The following is a 22,292-nucleotide window of genomic DNA, read 5'->3' on the forward strand; positions in this document are numbered from 1 at the left end:
GGGTCTCACTAAATTGCTTAGGGCCTCACTAAATTTCCTTGAACTTGCAATCCTCCTGCCTCAAGCTCCTGAGCCACTAAAATGACAGGCATGTGCCACCACGCTCTGCTTAATTACTCACATGTGCAGTCTCTTCCCTCTTTCTGTTCTTACTTGATCACCTGCTAACTTGCCACTCCACCCACTTCTTGAGGAACTTTCACACATCTTTCTTGCAAACCAACCCTCCACTTGATGTGATTCCTGCTACTCTGTGATTTCAATAACTGTGTCAATACCATGTGCACCTTCACTAGCTCCCTATTCCCTAGTACCATCTACTGAAAGGATAGTTACTGTAGATCCACCTCAGCAACTCTTACTAGATAATTTCCTGGACCTTAGGAGCACAGAAGACCTTCTATCTCTGTACGTGTAAACTGGACGGCTCCCTTTCTATTCCTCTATCCTTCCTCCCCACCCCCCCCCCCCGTGTGCCTACTCATCAAACTCACTAAAGCTTTAGTGCTATTTCACAAGCCTCTGCCACCAGTAAATGGCCCTACAATAAATGCCCAACTGTGAAGAATTTTCAGCCCCTAACTTAGCCCTTGTCCACATTCTCAGCAAATCTTTTCCCTTATATCTTATGTACACAGAAAAGATATGAATTCCTGCAACTCCCCAGCTCTTGCCTGCTGGCTTCATTCGTTTTTCTACCTCCCTCTTGCATGCATTGAGATTATAAAGTAAGAAAGCACTTTTTCTTCAAGTCACCTAAGTTTTTGTTTGTTTGTTTTCTATTTCCCCCATATTCTTGCTCCTATCAAATATCCTCTCTGCTTTACTCATTCATCTTTCCTTCTATTCAGTTTAATCAGTCATGGACTTGTGACTATGTAATGAATTATGTGAGGCCCTGTATGTGTAGTACTTGACACAATATGCAGAACATTGATGCTGTGAACTACCATCTTTTATTATTGTTAATACAACAATAATAGTATTAATAATTACAGAATTTTTTATATAATCTGAATTTTCTTGCACTTGTATACAAATAAAATCAATATGACATATGACATTGTGCGTTCCTTTTACTCATGCACTCTTTCTTTACGTTACCTTTATTGAGTTCTTACTGTTCCAATCTCTGGTCTCAATCTTTTGATATTTATAAGAACTGAATGACAAAATCATTATAATGGATTTAACACCTTTTGAGGTAAACAACAAGTACTTGGTTAATTTTAGTGAAAATAGTTTTTATGATCAGATAATACTAACTATGGATTAGATATTATCATCCTCTGATAAGGACTTAAGCAATTTGCCTCAGGTCATAAATGTAGTAAAAAGTGAAAATGGATTCTTGAAATTAGATTAATTTATCCACATACTTTTGCTCCACAGTCCCTACCCTTGGAAGCTTTCTACTAAATTTCTGATTTGTTTAAAAAGAGCCTCTTCCTGGCATCGACCCATATAATGCTTTTAATGCTATCCATGAAGACGGTTCTTTCTGCAACTCCCACACTCTCATATATTCCTAGCATGCTACCTGCCAATAGCAGCTCAGAGCCCTGTCAGCCATTGAACTAGATGTATACATGCCCTAATTTCATCCTTAAACAACCCTATAAGGCATTATTATCATTATTATAATCTCCATTTAACAAATTAGTAAAATTAGGCGCACAGATTAAGAAAATGAAAATATATTGATTGCGTGACTATACAAATTATGGACCTGGCACTGTGTAGATCCAGGATGGGAACCCACAAGCTTAGATCAATGTCTATGGTCACAATTATGAAACTCAATGCCCCAGATATGCGGATGGATGGTATATAATTTTTGCTGAACACATGCATACTGAATAAATCCTTTAGATAACAGAATTATCCTAACAAGAAGTTGAAAATAATGTTAAGGGAATTTCTTAAATACTAGAAAATAATTATTTTCTTTTGATTTGTGGTGTTTTTAATATCTAGAAAGAATACTCAACTGTAATGTTCAATTTGAAGCAAAAGTATTTGCCTTTATTTTCTCAATAAACTCCTATTTTTATGTATGTATGTATGTATGTATGTATGTACGTACGTACGTATGTTTAGTGTGTTAGCAAATACACGCTATCACGGATAGTGCTTAGGCTGTGCATAGTTACAGAGATGACAGAGTTTATTAATCTAGTGTCTGGCACTGGTTCCCCCGAGGAGATCACTCTTTTAAAATACACTTTAAAGTATTCAGGCTGAAGGTGATCTAGGAAGCCTAGAGGGAGGTCCCAGCTAAGGCTCTCCTTGAAGTGCAATAATGCTGTTTTTCCTGAATAGAATTTGATAGAAATCAGAAAAAAAAGATTTATTACACTATTAAGGAAAGGAAGGAGAGAGAAGAATGCATGGAATAAAGGCACCAAGAATACATGCAACATTTGAAGACATGGAAAGAACACAGGTAGCAAAGATTCCTTCAGGTCCAGGCAAACACGTTTGCTTTGCTGGGGTGCAAATCAACCTCCACCATACCTGGAAGCTTTCAAAAAGACCCTTGTGTGCTCATGGAGTCTTAGTAGTTGTAGAGTTTGAATAAAAAATCAAATAGCACCATGAATCATGATTGGGTCAAACAGAATCGCCTGATGGCAAAAGGCTTTATAAAGCAGGGTAGTTTTCAGAAATACTGAAGGAGGGTTTTAGACTTGAATGGAGTATGAAAATGAAATGCCTAGTCTTGACTCAGGAAATCTTGGGCTTGGACCAAGGATCTGAGATTTTTTTAAAGATACACATTTGACCCAGTTATTTTACTCCTTGGATTATACACAAAGGACTTAAAATCAGCATACTATGGTGATGCAGCCACATCAATGTTTATAGCAGCTCAATTTACAAAAGGCAAACTATGGAACCAACCAAGTTGCCATTCAGCAGATGAATTGTTAAAGAAAATGTGGCATATATATATACACACACATACATACATATACATACACACACACACATACTTTACTATTATTAACTATTACTCAGCTATAAAGAAGAATGAAATTATAGTATTTGCTGGTAAATGGATGGAACTAGAGAATATCATACTAAGTGAAATAAGCCAGTCCGCAAAAAAACAAATGCAGAATTTTCTCCCTGATATGTGGATGCTGACCCATAACAAGGGATGCGGGGGAGGGGAAGTATAGAAGTTCATTGGATTAGACAAATGGGGATGAAGGGAAGAGAGAGGGGATGGGAATAGGTAACACGGTGGAATGAATTGGACATAACTTTCCTATGCTCATATATGAAACAGTATAACTCCACATCATGTAAAACCACAGAATGGCATCCTAATTGGAATGAATTGCATTCCATGTATGTATAATGTGTCAAAATACACCCTACTGTCATATATATCTAAAAACAAAACAAAAACAGATACACAAGAGATTAGGATGTAAACACAGAGATTAAAAACCACAACATGGCTTCAAAGCTGGGAAAAAGAAAAAAGCTTCTCCAGCAACACTTCCTGAGGATGTGTTCTGACTGCATTATAGCAAATGAATATTTTTGAGGCCTTTAGCAATATACCTATCCTTATTTGACTTGGTTATGATTGGAAATGGGGGGATCATAGATTTTATCTTAAAATTCATAAGCTAGTTCTAAGAATTTAAAGATTAAAAGGAGAAGCCACAGGTCCTATGAAAAATAAAGATAAAAATTCAAATGCACATTCATAAAGAGAAAATAAGCAGGTTAAATTACTTCTGAGAATTTTACAGTAAATGACATTTGCTCCCTAAATGTATTTCTTGTCCCCTACTATAAGTTCATCACTAAAGCAGATCATCTGGACATACGTCTACCAAATGACCGAAGTTAATCTCTTTTCTCTGGGACTTTATAAGACTTATATGAAAACAAAATTTAGAGGCAAGAATCACATAATTTTGGTTAATATGTACAGTTACTGGTCTACATTGACTTATATTCAATATATATAATCCCATAGTTCCTTCTATATGATTTTGAAATCTAAAAACCTCTCAAAGAAAATTATTCCAAAACCTATTTAGAAGCATACTTGGCATGAGTGTGGCTCTGTCAATGATAAACACTATCTAAAGTGACTGGAGCCTAGTTATAAAGTTCATTTCTCCAAATTCATGTTTGATTTGACACAGGATATAGACAGAACTACTCAATATCTGTGGCTTTCATCCTAGAGTAACCTAGATCTCACTGGCAATGTTACAGGGATATTTTACATTCCACAAAACTTTTCTAAAATCAGAAAAACTAAATCATAAAGTGGTCTCATACAATAAAAAATTATAAGGCAGGTAATCACACCAAATTTTCAAGGTATAAAATTTAGAAAGTAAGTTATAATTCCCAGGGGAGAAAATAAAGAGCTCATAGTGAGCAAGAAATCTTGAAAGCTACAAAATAAGTGAAAACTAGATATAACAATGGAGAGTAAGATAATAATAAAATATACCTTATTTTTTTTAGATGAAGAATTTTCACTGAAATAAGATGCAAACTTTTTTTCTGTTGGTAACAACAAGAGCAAACATATAAGCATAGATGCGTATCAGAATAGCTTTCAACCTTTTTGGGAAACAATACAACTTTCTGTTAATAAGGTTACTCAGGAGTTGATATTTTTACCCAAGTAACAATGTAGAAATGAATTGTACATCATTATAATTATATTTATTTTCTTGAATTCTTTAATAAATTTAATAGGAGGACTTTCTAATTAATGCCATCTTTTATATCACTTTATTAGTATTAATTATATCACCTTTTATTAAAAAATATTTTTAAACAAATTAATCTAATTTGTAACCAAGTTCTTTTTTATGTATATTTTTCAAATCCTCAACTCTTTATAAATTCATTTATGGTCCTTACCATAAAGGAATTTATAATGAGATGAGGATTTGAAATTTTTCTCTCTCACCAGAACCCCAAGTAGTGTTCTGCAAATAGTTGGTCCTCAATTAACATTGCACACTAACAGATTCTAATTGAAAGTAGTCTTCCAGGAACTTCAGTCTAAAAGACTGAAGAAATATCTAGGAGTTTCAGAATCAGGCAGCCTGGAGGCAGTAGGAACAGTTAAATAGGTGGTTGCCATTCTGATTGTGTATCTGTGGGATGTGCAAGGGAGAAAAATTTCAGTAGGTGCTCTATGGATACATCTGAAGAGGTGCATTTTACCAACAGTGAATGTGGTAAATAGACAATAATCAGCTTCATAAGGATAGGCCTAACCTGATATTGAGTTAACTTTTCTATTTGGTTTTCTGAATAAAAGCAGTAAAAGTTATGTAATGGTGGGGTTTTTTTGTGGGGACATGTGATGTGGTGGATTTATTTATTTATTTGCCTTTTCTTTCTTGGAAATAGGGATCGAACTCACAGCTTCATGCATGCAAAGCAAGTGTTTTACCATTCAGCTATGTCCCAGCCCAAAATCGTGGGTTTTTTTCCCTAAGTTTTTTTATTAGAAATTCTAATATTATTTGGAAATTAGATTGGTAGTGTGTCCCACAAGTAAATAACACTGATAAACAAGCATTTACCATTTATAGTATATACAAAATGGAAAAATCCTGTACTGAATCTTATTAATAAAGTAATTACCACGAGAGCCACCCCTTTTAATAAGCATTGTAATTAGCATATCAAACATTATTAAGACTTTCTAAATCCAGGACTGGTGCTTTGGGAGGATGGGTGAGGGTGAGAAAATTCTGCTTAATGGAATTGACTTAGAGCATTAGTTTTCTCCCAGGGTTAGCCACACTTCCAGAATTCCCATCATTCATTCTATTCCTTTTTCTAAAAATTTCGGTCCAGAAGTCATGTTGATGGGTCCAGTGGATGGGGTAGAGGGGAGGATAACTTGTCAGCTTTAACTTCACAGTTTATAATTCTTCCAATACAGGAAAATTGTGTTTGTGGAACAAATTGATAATGTGTTATCCTAAGCTTCCACTAATTTCTCTCCTGTAAAGAGATAGTAAATAAATCTATTGCAGACAAGAACAAAAAAAAAAAAAAAAAAAAGGAAAGAAAGAAATGAGTGCTTTATCTGAATATAATGAAATGCAGCAATCTACCTAAGTGAAATTAAAGTGGGGATATATTTCAGAAATAAGAATGCTTACAAAACGTTTAATGGATATTGGAAAAGATTTGTCTCATGTGTGAACAGTGTCTGCACACACGAAAACTTATTAAGCTAATGTCTCTGAATCTAATTTCTTTTTGAATTAAAAATAAGTTTTAATCAAATCTTAACCTTTAAAGTAGTCTGACCTCTATTACCCAGTGAGCAACACAGTCAGGGCTGGGAATAAGGGAAAGAATTAGGTGGGCATATTCTTAGAAAATTGTTTAAATGTCTTCAAGAATCTTGTAGAATATATGTAACAAATATATTTGAAGATGAGAATTTTAAAATTCAGAACCTTTATTTTCTATTACTGCACAGAATATACTCTTTGTTCCTCCAAAGATGGAAGCTGAGGCTTTCAGTGAGTGGCAATTGCTTCACAGAAAGGGTGAATAAAGAAACAGCAGTAACAGGAGAATGCTGATTCTCATAAGTTATTCTGCAATCATGAAGTCACAGTTTCTTTATTTCACATCTCCATAAATGGCAGATCATCAGTCATATGGTGTAACATCCCTGGCTGTAAATGTTCAACCCATCTTTCAATATAAGATCTTGCTCCTCCCACCCATCTTAATCTCTATTCCTCCAAACACTGTTCTTTCAGTCTCCCTCCTGGGTCTTTAATCAAACTATTCATCCATTAAAGGAGACCTATGGCTTTCGCCTCTACTTATTTAAACACTGCTCTGTCAAGAACTGTAAGGGGTCTGATATTTTCCCTAATTGCTGGTTACTATGTTTTCCCATCACAGTTTCATGGGTGCTGGTAGAAAACAGAAGACTCCTGGGTCAGAGACAAGAGACTATATCAGTGAAGTGTCAGATGAAAATTTAAACTGCACGTTTTCCATGATTATTCTTCCACTTCAGTCTTCATCAAGGCAATGTGAGTCAACCCAGGTAAATGTCATGCACACAGGTTGTAATACAGCTAAGGAAATCTGAGCTTAGAAAACATCCCATCATACTAAAGTCCTCTTAGAAAAGCTGTCTAATCTTTGCCTCTGAAGGATATAACTGTAAATATTCTTATCAAGAAACAAACTTGGGGCTGGGGTTGTGGCTCAGGGGTAGAGTGCTTACCTAGCATGTGTGAGGCACTGGATTTGATTCTCAGCACAGTATATAATAAGAAAATAAATAAAGGTCCATTGACAACTAAAAATTAATTTTTAAAAAAGAAACAAACAAACCTGCCCTTTGCCCTGAAAGAAAGATGCTATCACTAACATCCTAGGCTGTTTCTTACATAAACATCCTTGAAAAGGAGAGTTCAGGACACAAGCTATTTGAAGACATGTAGAAATGCCAAGGAGCATTGTCTCTTAGATCTCATCCCTCAACTATAATGTAAATGCTACCTCTTTCATGCTCAGAGGCCACAGTAACCTTTTATTCCTGGCATGCACTTTCTGTGACACTGGCACATTATTCACTGTTGTGTAATTTAATTTATTGTTGCCCTTATTACTTAACATTTGTATTCCATTTAAATGAATTACATATTTCACATTGTCTTTTTAAATAGCTGAAACTCATTGAAGTCACTAATTATTTAGCAAATTCCTTTTTAATCTCAGAGAATTCAGTGGAGCTATATTGTGAGTAGGCAAGAAAATATTTTTCGAATAAAGATAAAAATCAAAGGTATTTTTTAAAATAATTCATCCTAGAAAACATGGAAACATAATGGGGGTGATTAATCTAAAGGGTTTATCATAAAAATTTAGGAAAAAAAATATTAGTTTTCAGAATCTGGCAACAACATTCCCTATATTATTGCCTAGTCTTTATTTATGAGGCAAAATCTTTTTGCTCACCTTTTTTTGAGAGTCAGATACTAAGGAATATCAATTCTTATGAAGAATTAAGAAAAATTAGGGGATAAATCTATAGTTCTCAGTTTTAGAGTTGACAATCTTCTGATAAAGTTTGGAATAAAATTAGGTTTTACTTCTAGAAATTACATAATAAGAATTTCTAAGGTAAAATCTTCAAATCTGCTTTATAAACTTAAAAAAAATCAAGCTACATGTGTATACATTTTAGACAAATAATATTCTATATTATTATATAATTTCTAGTATTTCCAATACCCAGAGGCAACATTTTCTAACTCACCTCTTAAATAGTCATATTTGGTATTGCCTTCATATTTTCAATATTTAAATGCTATTTACAGATTTTTTTTTCACAGTGTCTTACTGATTTGCTTGGCAATAAACTCTTTCTTATGCTAACCCTTACCCATTCTTCTTTTATTTATATCTTGTTATTTATTAGGTAAAATGCTGATGTTATCATACTTATGCAGGTATTTTTTCATAGTTGAATCTTGGACTATATTATCATTACGTTTCATTTTGTATATAACATTTTCAGCCTCCTGTTAACAACTTCCATATTTTCTACACTTACTTTTGTATACACTACCATTCCATATTACTAAAATTTCCATGAAAAGTCTACAATTTCTCTCTAAAGCAACAAGTAGCCCAGTAGTTGCATCTCTCTCCTGGAGACATATTTTTCTTCCAATTTCAAACTGTCTTAGTTGTTTTGTTTTGTTATATTCTTCCAAAGGCATAGAAAGAGATTTATTTAGGAAAGTAAAAAAATTTAAGAGAGAATGGGGAACATATGGAGATATGCCTGTGGGGTAAAACTAGGGATATGCATTCAAGGGAGAATGAGTGCCATCTCCAGAGGGAGACAGACAAATACCCTTGGTGTGGGGTATTAATATTGATAGAGGGAGGTTTCTAGGGACTGGACTAGAGGTGAAGGCAGGGTACAGCTACACAATTTCTTGACAGTTTGCCTAGGCTTGAGCATTGCCCTTATGTTTCAAGGGCATGAGTCAAGTGCATGGTCAAACAAAGAAATGTTGGTAAGGAATGAGAACTGTTCCTAGGTGCTTTTGGTATCTCAATGGTTCATGGATACTTCCTTTAAGATTCAGTATTTTTCCTCTGTTCTAAAATCTCAGCCCCTCTATCCAGAGGTTGATCCCATAATCTCAAAGGCTGGTGTTGTGTAAAGACCCATCTTCTATGGTTGCTTCAGGATGGCAGGGGGCAAAGACCTTGACTAGTCAGGGATCAGAAGTCTCATCCTGACTTTCTAAAAGAGATAGACATTGGTCTCAACTGTATGGATTGGTTGGAATTCTTACGTTGCCATTCTCTTCAACAAAGAAGTGTTGTAATCTGCAAAATATAAACAAAGTCAATATCTCTAAAGTTCTCCATATGGGCCACCAAGAGATGTCACTGGAGAAAATAAGTCTCCAAAGAAGGGTCCAAGGAGTTCCCAGAGAGAAGGGGGAACCTGACTCAGGACCAGTGGCTTTCTTCACATATGTGATGGAAAAGAATTGCATCAGTTGCCAATCAAAGGCACAAAAGATTTATTTTTATTTAGAAAATAGATACATATTCAAGGGAGAATTTGGGCCATCTCAAGAGAGAGAGCTACCTTTGGGATAAAACAAGAAATATGCACTGAGGGGAAATGTAGGTCATTTCCTTAGAGAGAGCCCTGTTTTGGTTGCTTTCAAAGTCAGACGTATATCTATTATCACAGTGTCCTGTTTCATTATCATCCTGGAATTATTTTATGCATGATCTCCTATTTTTAAAATTATTCTCTATATTTTTCTGGTTTACTTACAAATTTTGATGAAATACATCAAAAATAGTTATTCCCAATGTTTTACAATTTCATGGTGACATGGATTAGTGTGAATTTTATTTACTCCATTGCTGTTATTATATTCCTTTACTGTGGTTTTATTATGATTCCAGGAAGAAGATATGAAGAATCAAAATAATAAATGGTTAACACTAAATTTTATTTTAGGTAGCTTTTAGCTCTAACATGGAGAAACTTTGGATCAGAACTTGAGATTTAATGAGCCATATTCATTTCACTCTTTATAAAAATTTTCCAACAATGCTGTAGTGATGGCATTACATTAATACATATGTTTTGTATTAAATAAGCATGAATACATCATGGAGCAGTTTCTAGAGCTAACCTATTTCAAGGAACTCAAGGCTAAATTCTAATAATAATTATTTTCATTTTTGTTAAATCCAAGCCACAGTTTACCTTAGTTTGGTATTGAAGATATAATCCTTATTATAGACTTTAAAAACAATTTTATATCCTATGCCCATTCTTGTGTTCCTAGTTTTACAAATGTTGATGAAAGCTTCACATGTGGAATCAGTTTAGAAAAAGAAAGAGAAATGCAGGGTGCAGGTGTTGATTCTAAATCCATGACTCCAAACTGAAAAACTGATACCATTGTTTTAGCATTTCCTAAAATAGTTCAAACAAAAGTATATAAAATAAAGTTGTCCTCTTGTCTAAAGCTTATAAAATGAGTATCTATTCAATTAATCAGTTCAATATCAAGTCAAAATCAAAACACAGATGAATTTTAAGTATTATTAACCAATTTTACACAGCAAACATACCCAAATAAAAATATAGCATTAATATGCTAGCCATGTTCTCATAAATAATGATATGGAATGTTTTAAATTACTAATACTCAAGTTTAGAAAATATATCTGAACCTAGAATTTCTGTTGTTTAGTCAAGGTTATACTTATAGCACATGGATTCTTTAAATAGGTCGAGTTGTCTCTACTGCAAAAGCATTTTTTCCATCCAAACATGTTTGAAAATTTACTATATGAAATAATTATTCAAACCTCAAACCTTCATGGACAAGAACATTTATGGAAAAAGTATGTTTATAGGCCCCTATTGAAAAGGTCAAACTGGAACTGAAGGTATTCCCTGTGAAATTTATGTTAGAGAGATGTCACATTTATACAGACAGTCCAAAATTTAACATATTATTCTATAGTACTGAAATTTTATACAACTCTAATAAATCTTAGTCACCAAAAATGTACTGAAAATAGTGCTTCAATATGGTATCATCATAGTGACATTTCACCTAAGTAACATAAACAAGTTGTTGGTCAAGTCCAGTTTGTGTGGGGAAAACCCCAAGGGAAGTCAAAAGAGAAGAAGGTAGCAGAGCTGATGCCTTCAGGCATGGCTGCTCGGAGCCTGATACCAGCATTATGAGATTAACAGGGCTGGGAAGATGGAACAGTGTTATCTTCCCAGCAATTTGTACCATATAAACTACTCAGGCACAACCCAATCTGAACAGTAAGGGAGATGGAGATAGAAAGGGGTAGATGTAATGCAGAATAATGCTGAAAATCTTTTTAGTAAAAAGAAAGATTATTTTCTAAGTCTCTAAAAAGTGATTCCCCCCTTTGTATTTGATTTTTAACCCAACAATGCAATTTTTTATTTATTATGAAACTTATTGTGGTAACAATACAGTTCACAGTTCACAGGGGATGTGTTTCAGGAGTTTTTAGACTTTAGAAAGATGATACAGTACATATACCACTTATTATATAACACACCCAGCAGGATCTGTGCCTAACTCTCTGATCAAACAGTTTCTTAGATAGACATGTGACTGTTATACAAAGTAGGGTAAATAAGGAGTATAATACCTATTTTTCTATTCAAGTCATTTCAGGTCAAATTTTGCTACCAACCTAGTTCACATAAGCTTTTGCTGAAAAAAGTTACCAAAACCATCTATTCATTTTTAGAGATTTTTTTTTTTTTAGATTTTAGAACTGTGTTTAAGGTATTGAGATGTGTAATTTAAAACTTCATGATCTAAAATACAATAACAAGAAAAGAGAGGTATATACTCTAGAAAGTCATGTTACAGAACTATTTAATCCATTTAAATAAAATTTAGTATAATTTAAATTTATATCTGAATAATATTCCTGCAAATATATGGAGGCTAGGGACTTGGCAATGTTTGAAAGTATACAACCCATATACTCAGACAGTAGGGAGAAAGTGATGCATGGGATGACAGTGGCTGAATTATGCCAGGTGATATCTCAGGGGCTGAAAGGTAGCAGAGAGAATGGAATATGGACTTCTACCTTGGAGAGAAACAACAACCATCCTAATGTGAAAGATGAATCACAAGTGTCGCTCAAGTACCTACTTCCCAGTCATCTGGATAACTGAGATTAAGTATAGGGTTAGACACACAGAACCTGTAACTCCTAACTCTGTAGCCCCTATCACACATAGATAGAAAAGCAAGGGGAAAAGAAGAAAAATAGATTTTTAAAAATGAACGTTTCATGTGTTATTTATGTATGAATTATATTAAGGAAAGGAGAAAAAACTTTTATTCTTTTTTTTTAAGTTGTAGATGGACATAATACCTTATTGTATTTATTTTTATGTGGTGCTAAGGATTGAAACCAGTGCCTCACATGTGCTAGGCAAGTGTTCTACCACTGAACCACAACCCAGCCCCCCGCTTATATCCTAATATTAGAGACTTAAATGCAATTTCTTATAGAAAGATAACAAACAGAGTGATAGATAAACCCATGCAAAACACCAAACTGAATGTAGACCATTGTTTAGTGGGGAAGGAAGTAAGGAGACCACGAAGACTTTAAATATATTTTCCAAACACAACTAAGAATAAATAGAAATCAGTCGAACACTTTTCAGGTGGCACAGCATTGTCCTGGGTTGGTACTGATTTCGTTCAACAGGGTTTGATCAAAAACAGACTCCACACAGATTTTTGGTTCTCACAGATCCATTCAGATAACTTTGCTTACATATATGGTGTGCATTAAAGAAATAACAATAACTGTGTTCACACGTAAGCAAAGTGAATAAATACAAGTTAAAGGACATAGAGCATGAACCTTGGTTTCATAAGAATATAGAAATATAACCTTGGTTTCATAAGAATATAGAAATATAAGCACATATATATATAAAGAATATATACACTAAGCTACTGATGGAATTATCTAATATTTATTATCATCTTTCCTAAATGTTCTATAATGAATAATATAATATTTATTTATATTATTTAATAAAATAATATTTCTATTATATCATAGAAATTATGCAAATTTTGAATGAAGATTTCTTTCCTCAGAAATGTATTAAAGCAACTTTCAATATCTTATATACTTGCATTCTCAAATAGAGCTCTACTATGGTTTTTGAGAAAGCCATAGAAGTTGAACAAAAGAAATCTGTGTTGAGTTTTCTGGGAAATGTACTTACAGTATACATCCACTCTGATTGACTTTATGGCTGGGGACCCCAAACCATTCTCTGCTTTACAGTAATATCGGCCTCCTTGGTGTCGCTGAATATTTGTAATCCTCAAAGTTTCATTGAAGACACTGGAGTCTTGGAATCTGTCAGAGGCACTTCCTGCTGTTTTGGTCCACCTGATCTGAGCAAGCATCAACAAAGATTGTTACTTTAGGTTGGTTTTCCCACAGAAAATCAGATAGCAGTTATTCATTTGAGAAGTTTGTTTTCAGAGCTACAACACTACCTTTCCTATCTAATTAATGAGAAAGCTTTCTTAAATCTATATGCACAATTAAATTATAAAATTTTAAGTGTACCCTTACTATTGTACAGTGCTTATAATTAAGATCAAAAGTCTAATCAATGTGGAGAGAAACTTAAATTATAATATAAAGGGAGTTAAATATCAGTAGCATATTAGAAATGTGAATTTCCTTCTTTTTTGTTGAACATTTCAAAATTTCTTTCATATTTTTCAAACTTTGTTACACACTTTTTACTTAATTAGTCTGGGAAGACTCATGTTTCTTTGGACATGCTTCATTATTTTATTTCAAATTTCCTGTTTGATTTGGAGAGTTTAGGCATGTTACCATAATGGTTTATTTAGATTATGTGTAATTCTATATACCTGGTTGTTAAAAGAGATTTTTTTCATTAATGGCTATGCTTTAACAAGCATGCAAATAATTTCTCTATTTTGATAACTAGAATTCACTATACATAAAAAATATTTTTCATAAAATATGTAAATTTTTTTCAAGGAGCACATTTCTATTAAACTACCCAAATACTTCAAATATCTAAGAAAATTCATTACAAATAATACCATTCTTTTAAACACAGCTGTGTACAAAAGACTTCATTTTTACTAACAATAATGACTGGCATTCAACTTAAATCTTGTGTATTTTAGTTTATAAAACTGAGTGGGGAGGTGAAGCTGAATGCTGATGCTATATGTAAGTTGATACAAAATAGAAAGTAAAAATGATTTATTTTGTCCCTGCTGAATAACATAATTTTACTTGTTTTATTTTAAGGTTGAGAAATAGTAGATAGAATCGTATGGTCAAACAAATGTGATGAAACATGGAGAATGAAAGTAATATTTGAGTCTTTACAATTGAAATCTTACAGTGCCACCATTATACCTCTTTTCACAGAATGTGCATTAAAATATGTGATTTAATGACACTTAAAAAGCCTTTTAAAAATTTTCCATATCATTAAAGTATACGAATGCAACGAATATTAAATGCCTTTACCCATTTATTAAATTTTTCCATATCATTAAAGTTACGAATGCAACCAAGTTTTCACTTGTGAATGAATTGTAATTTTTATCAAGAGATTGATTAAACATGAGAAATATCAGACATTTACTCAACATTTATTTGTGCATGGGATGTACAAAAAAAGTCATGATTCCTAACCAGCCAGTTTATAAAGTTATCATTTATAGGCCCCGAAAAAGAAAAGGCACAGCAAGAATAATGTTTTGATTTGAGCAATATTTCCACTGGGAAATTTCAGGTTTTATTTTGCTTTAATTTCAAATTCCTCAAGTTAACAAATAAGAAATATTTAAATAAGTGACATTTTTGTTTTTCCTATAAGAGAATTTAATGCTTTTTTATTTAACTATTTTCTTGGTTCTATTTAACATAATAGTAGAAATTATTTTGATAAAATTATATATGCATGGACTATATCTTATTCTAATTAGGATCCCATTTTTATGGATGGACATGATGTTGGGATTCACCATGGTGTATTCATATATGTACATAGGAAAATTATTTCAGATTCATTCCACTGTCTTTCCTTTTCCTTTCCACCCCTTCCCTTCCTTCCATTTGTCTAATCTACTGATTATCTATTCTTACCTTCTCCCCCTTATTGAGGTTTAGCTTCCACATCTCAGTGAAAACATTCTACCCTTAGCTTTTGGGAGGTTGCCTTATTTAACTTAGCATGATATTCTCCAGTCTCATCCATTTACCAGAAATTGTCAGAAAGATATGCTTCTTAATGACTGAGAATATGTATATATATATATATCACATTTAACCTGTTTATATTCATAATTATAGTTTAACAATATGGAAAACATTTAAAAGATTTCTTCAGTGTCATTAGATCACATTTTAATGCACATTATTTGAAAAGAGATATAATGGGGGCACTGTAAGATTTCAATTTTAAAGACTCATATTACTTTCATTCTCCATGTTTCATCATATGTGTTTGACAAGAGGATTTTACCCACTGCTTTTCAACCTTAAAAATAATGTGTGTATATACCACTGTGTATATATATAACACATTTTCTTTATCCTTTCATCTGTTGAAGGACACCTAGGTTGGCTCCATAGCTTAGCCATTGTAAATTGAGCTGCTATAAACATTGATGTGTCTATGTCACTGAAGTATGTTGATTTTAAGTCCTTTGGGCATAAACCAAGGAGTGGTACACTGTGTCAATGGTTGTTCTATTCCAGGTTTTCTAAGGAGTCTCCATACTGCTTTCCATAATGATTGCACCCATTTTCAGTCCCAGCAGCAATTGAAAATGTACCCTTTTCCTCACATCCTCACCAACATTATTTTGTTACTTGTTTTCTTAATAATTGCCGTTCTGCCTGGAGTGAGATGAATTTCAGTGTAGTTTTAATTTGCATTTCTCTAATTGCTGGTGATGTTGAACATTTTTTCATATATATATATATATATTTACAACTTCTATTTCTTCTTCTGAGAAGTCTGTTCAGTGCCTTTACCCATTTATTAATTCGATTGTTTGTGGTTTCTTGGTGTTAAATTTTTTTGAATACTTTATATATCCTGGAAATTAACACCCATCTGAGGTGTAGATGGCAAAGATTTCCTCATTCTTTAAGCTCTGTCTTCACATTCTTGATTGTTTCCTTTGCTGTGAAGAAGCTTTTTCGTTTGATTCCATCCCATTTATTGATTATTGGTTTTACTTCTTGCTAAGGAAGTCAGTTGGGCCTACATTTTCTCCTAGTATGTAAAGTTTATGGGTCTAATTCCTAGGTTTTTGATGCACTGGGTTGAGTTTTGTGCAGGGTAAAAAATAGGGACTAAATTTCATTTTACTACATATGCATTTCCAATTTTCCCAGCACCATTTGTTTAAGAGGCTATTTTTTCTCCAATGTATGTTTTGGTGCTTCTCTCTAGTATGATACAGCTGTATTTTTTGCAGATTTGTCTTTGTGTATTCTATTCTTTTCTTCTTATCTGTTTTAGTGCCAACACCAGGCTGTTTTTGTTACTATAGTAGTAGTATAATTTAAGGTCTTGAATTGTGATGCCTCGTGCTTTGCTTTTCTTGCTAAGGACTGTTTTGGCTATTCAGGGTTTCTAATTTTCCAGATGAATTCATGACTTCTATTTCTATTTTTTGAAGAATGTAATTGGAATTTTGATGGAATTTTATTGACGCTGCACAGTGCTTTTGGTAGTGTGGCCATTATAACAAAATTGATTCTGCCTATCCAAGAACATGGAAGGTTTATAGATCTTCTAAGGTCTTCCTCAATTTCTTTCTTTAGTGTTTTGTAGTTTGCATTGTAGAGGTTGTATTCCTATTTTGGTAGATTGATTCTCAAGTTTGTGTTTTGTTTTGTTTTGTTTAGGCTATCATGTATGCGATGATTTTCCTAATTTCTCTTCTATTGATTTGTCAGTAAAGTATAAAACATAATTGATTTCTGGGTGTTAATTTCATATTCTGCTACTTTATTAAATTCATTTATGAGTTCTAGTTTTCTGGTGGAATTCTTTGGGTCTTCTATATATAGAATCTTGTCATTGGCAAATAGATAGTTTTAGTTCTTCATTTACTATTTCTATCCCTTTACCTTCTTACTTCTGCCTAAATTGCTCTGGCTTAAGTTTCAAGGACTCTCTTAAAAAGAAGTGGTGAAAGTGGACATCCCTGTCTTCTTCCTTTTTTTAGAGGGAATGCTTTAAGTTTTTCTCCATTTAGAAGGATGTTGGCCTTGGATGTATCATATATAGCTTTTACCATGCTTAGGTATGTTCCTTCTATCCCTATTTTTTTCTGGTGTTTTAAGCATGAATGAATGTTGTATTCTGTCAATTTTTTTCATCTATTGAGATTATGTTATGATTATTGTCTTTAACTCTATTGATGTGCTGAATTACATTTATTGATTTCCTTATGTTGAACCAACCTTGCATTCCTGGGATGAAACCTATTTAATCATGGTGCGCTTTTTCATGTGTTGTTGTATGCAATTTAGCAGTCTTTTACTAAGAATTTTTGCATCTTTTGATTGACAAATTTAGACCAATTACATCCAGTGTTATTATTAAGTGTTATTTATTTCCTATTATTTCATTTCTAGTTTTTAAGTTGAATTAGATTTGTTTTGCTTGACTATTCTTCTAATGTATTTTCTCCCTCTGCTCTCTGCTGGTTTTCACTTTATTCTCCAATAAACAAGGATATTGGTCTGAAGTTTTCTTTCTTTGGTGAATCTTTTTCTGGTTTTGATATCAGGGTGATACTAGCTTCATCAAAAGTGTTTGGAAGAGTTCCCTGATTTCCTATTTCATGAAATAATTTGAGGAGGATTGGTATTAGTTCTTCTTTAAAGGTCTAGTAGAACTCTGCTGAGAATCTATCTAGTCTTGGGCTTTTCTTTTGTGGTAGGCTTTTGATGGCTACCTCAATTTCTTTACTTGAAATTGCTCTATTTGAATTTTCTCTATTCTCCTGGTTCAATTTGTGTAGGTCCTATGTTTCTAGGAATTTCTCAATGTCTTCATGATTTTCTACCTTATTCAGGTATGTACTTTTAAAATAGTTTCTAATTATACTCTATATTTCAGTAGTGTTTATGGTGGTGTTTCATTTTTCAATATGAATTTTAACAATTGGAGTTTTCTCCCTTTCTTTTGGTTAGCTTAGCTAAGGGGTTATCAATTTTGTTAATTCTTTTAAAGAACCAACAGTTTGATTTGTTAATTTTTAGCATTTTTTAAAATCTCAATTTCATTGATTTCAGCTCTGATTTTAATTATTTCCTATCTTCTATTTATTTCAGTTTTGATTCTGTTTTTCCCCCCTTTGGACTTGAGGTATAACACCAGATTATTTATTTGATGTCTATTCTTTTAATGTATGAGATCAATGCTATGAACTTTCCTTAGAATCATCTTCATAGTGTCCCAAAGATTTTAATATGTTGTATCCATATTCTCATTTGCTTCTAAGTATTTCTTTTATTTTGCCCATGATTTCTTCTGATATTCAGTTATCATTCAATAGTAAATTAGTTTCCACTTGTTAAAGTAGTATCTATTTTTTATCTTACCATAGATTTGTAATTTCATTCCATTTTGATCTGATAGAATACAGGGTATTAGCTCTCTTTTTGTATTTGTTAAGTGTTATTTTGTGGCTGGAGATGTGATCTATTTTAGAAAGGGTTCCATGTACTGCTGAGAAGAAAGTGTATTCAGTCACTGATGGATGAAATATTCTGTATCAATCTGGTAAGTCTAAATTATTTATTGTATTCTTTAGTTCTGTAGCTTCTTTATTAAGTTTTTGTTTAGAAGATCTATCTACCATTAAGTGAGTCATGTTAAAGTTACCCAGTGTTATTGTGTTGTTGTCTATTTGATTCTTTTTATTGAGAAAGGTTTAGTTGATATATGCAGATGCTCCATTTTGGGGGGGCATAAATATTTACAATTGTTATTTCTTGGTGTTTCATGATTCCCTTAAGCAGTACAAAGTAATCTTTTTTGTCTCTTCTAATTACCTTTGGCTTGAAGTCATCATTATCTGATATTGAGAACAGAAACCCCTTTTTATGAATCCATGTGAAGAATATTTTCATATCCTTTCATATTCAGTCTTTGAATATCTTTGCCCATGAGATGAGTCTCTTGGAGACAGCATATTTTGGGGTCTTGTTTTTTAATGGATTAAATTAAATCTGCTAGCCTATGTCTTTTGACTGACAAATTTAGTCCAATTACATCCAGTGTTATTATTAAGAGGTATTTATGTACTATTATTTTAGTTCTAGTTTTTAAGTTGAATTTGATTTGTTTTGCTTGACTATTCTTCTAATGTAGTTTCTCCCTCTGCTCTCTGCTGGTTTTCACTTTATTCTCCAATTCTTCTTCATGAAATATTTTATTGAATATTTTTGGAAGTGCAAGCTTTCTAGCTGTTAATTCATTGTAAGTTTTGTTTATCATGCAAGTTTTTTATTTCATCCTCAATTCTGAAGCTTAATTTTACTGGATACAGTATTCTTGGTTGGCATGCATTTTCTTTCAGAGCTTAGTATATACTATTCAAGACCTCCTACTTGTAAGGTTCTGGGCTGAAAATCAGCTGAGGGCTGGAATGGTTCACCACTAAATGTGACCAGTCATTTTCCTCTAGCAGCATTTAAAATTCTATCATTCTATGTGAGGCATTTTCATAATAATGTGACTTGGGAGTGGGTTTGCTGTAATTTTGTGTATTTGAAATCAGTACTGTATGCCTCCTATATTTAATTTTCCATTTCATTCTTAAGGTTTGGAAAATTCTGACATTATTTCATTGAAAAAATTATAATATTCATTGATATTATTTCATTCTTTAGTTTGTACTTCAAAGCTTTCATCTATCCCTATGAATCAGATTTGGCCTTTTAATGTTATACATTATTTCTTTAAAATTCTGATTATGGTTTCTTATTTTCTCCATGGTCAACTTTATTTTCCATACCATATACTTTGTCTTCATTGCCTGAAACTCTTTCCAATGGTGTATTCTTTGGGTAATGTTTTCCATTAAATTTCTAATTTGGTTTACTTATTCCTTCATTTTGTGGATTTCTGACTAATTCTTCTTCAGGAACTCTTCCCCGTTATTAAAGTGATCTTACCCTTCTTATATTCTCTCTCCGATATCACTCCTTGCATCATTTCTTACCTCATTCATAAGTTTAGCATGCACTTTCTAAATTAGTTTTCTGATATGTCCTCTACTGTGGTATCAATGCAGTCTATTGTTGAGGCATTCTGTGTTGTTTGGGGTGGATTGTTTCATTGCTTTTTCATATTGTTTGTGTGTCTATTCACCTATATAAATGCATCAGAAGCAGCAGAGTTTCTACCCCATTAACTTCTAGTGTCTCTTTTCACAGACTAGGGGGAACCAAATAATAGTAATAACCTATCAAACAATAAACTAAGTTCTTGGTTCCTAGTATGGCATCTATAATGTTAATTGGAACCAAATAGTAGTAACAACCTGTATAACAATAAAGTTCTTGTTCCCATTATGACATTTACAGTGCTAATTGACATAATAAACAGAATTGGTAGGACTAGCAATTTCCATCAGTAAGAACAGTAAAGGATCAATATTATGTCTGGCATAAAATCAGACAATAGGTGGGCTATTTGACTTCCACAGAATTACTGTTACAGCATTAGTTATGGGGGCTGGCATTGTACAGACCAATTAGTGCTAAGAGATGTAAAGAATAGAGAGGAAAAAAGAAGAGAGAGGTGGGCAGAAAAGGATTTGCAATTTTGATAGGTGAATGTGAGACATGCAAAAGCTGTATAGGATGTGACAGTTATGGGGGGGGGAGAAAAGATAGAAACAATGAATTAAAAGAAGAGTGAAAGAGAGAACAATAGAATTTGGTGTTAGGAAAAAAAAGAGGAAAAAGGGTAAAAAGTGAAACAGGACACTGAAGAAACAAAACAAAACCAAAATATAATAATCAAAAACACTACCTCTGAAAAGAAAGGAAAAATAACTACCTTGAAAAAATGGAGGAAATGAGAAAACAAATATGTATAAATATATATGTGCCCATGAATCTTTCAGCACACACAGAGAAAAATAATCTTGATGAAAAATTAAGGAGTCATTTTCACTGCAATGGATAAAAATAGTTAATGAGAATATGTGTTCACTGTGTCCAACTCTTTCCTTCCATTTCTTCTTGAGATATGTACTGGCTACAAGAGTAGAGGCCATGAGCTGTCAAACTCTTTTTTTCTTTTCTTCTTCTTCTTCTTCTTCTTTTTTTTTTTTTTTGGTTGTTCACCAAGATGCCAGCTGGAGTTCAAAACTTTCTCTGCTTCCCTTCCCTTCTTGGTGGTAAGATGAAGTTGGGATAGGAAATACTGTCAGCTCCACTCCAGGGTGAAGCTACAGATTGGTTCTATGAGATGAGTTGCTGTAGGTGGCAGTCTTGGAGGCAGGGCTTAGGTTTAATAAGGCCTCACCTGATTTATTTGAGTGGCTAGTTATCTGAAGATATTAAATCAATATACCTTAAAGCCCCTCAGATATCAATCTAAGCTAGGACACTGTACCAGGGATCGCCCCAGAGTCTCTCCAGGGATCCACTCATGAGATGCGGCAGCTAGTCCCTCACTTCTTCTGCCACTCATGGATACCACCCTTCTTGGCCTCCTGTGGTCCACCCCCGAGCATAGTCACACCCACCTGTTCAGTTTCCAGGAGGCTCTGGGTTGGGGTTGGTCTCTGAGTGCAAATATACCCCTCCCGCTCCCGCCCTTACTCAGACTCCCAACCTGCTGCAGCTGGTCCTATTAATCCCCTAGAATCAAAGGGGTGAGAAAGCCAGATTCTCTGCAGGCTCCCCAACTTGTAGGCAAAATATTATCCATGCCTAATTTTTCTCCATATTTTGGCAATCTCAGTCTAGGTCACATAGGTGGTATCTGCCTACCCTGTATATGGGAGCCAGCCCTTTTTCCCAGGTCCGAGTTTTGGTTCCTGTATCTGCTAGATGGCACAGTGTTGTTAGCTCATGATGGCTTCTGCCTCCATTTTCCACAGACCATTTTTAAA

The 22,292-nt window shown here is 33.5% G+C and overlaps 1 protein-coding gene across 2 annotated transcripts in view; it reads right to left on the minus strand.

The window, feature by feature from the left end:
- Positions 1–22,292, minus strand: part of Mdga2 (MAM domain containing glycosylphosphatidylinositol anchor 2) — a 758,737-nt gene that overhangs the window by 326,944 nt on the left and 409,501 nt on the right. For both annotated transcript variants that reach the window (XM_076848261.2, XM_076848262.2), the window contains exon 3: positions 13,355–13,529. In XM_076848261.2, the coding sequence (XP_076704376.1) occupies positions 13,355–13,529 (175 nt within the window). The remainder of the gene's footprint in view (positions 1–13,354; positions 13,530–22,292) is intronic.

This window comes from Callospermophilus lateralis, chromosome 3, assembly GCF_048772815.1.
Source record: "Callospermophilus lateralis isolate mCalLat2 chromosome 3, mCalLat2.hap1, whole genome shotgun sequence".
NCBI classification, from domain to species: Eukaryota; Metazoa; Chordata; class Mammalia; order Rodentia; family Sciuridae; genus Callospermophilus; species Callospermophilus lateralis.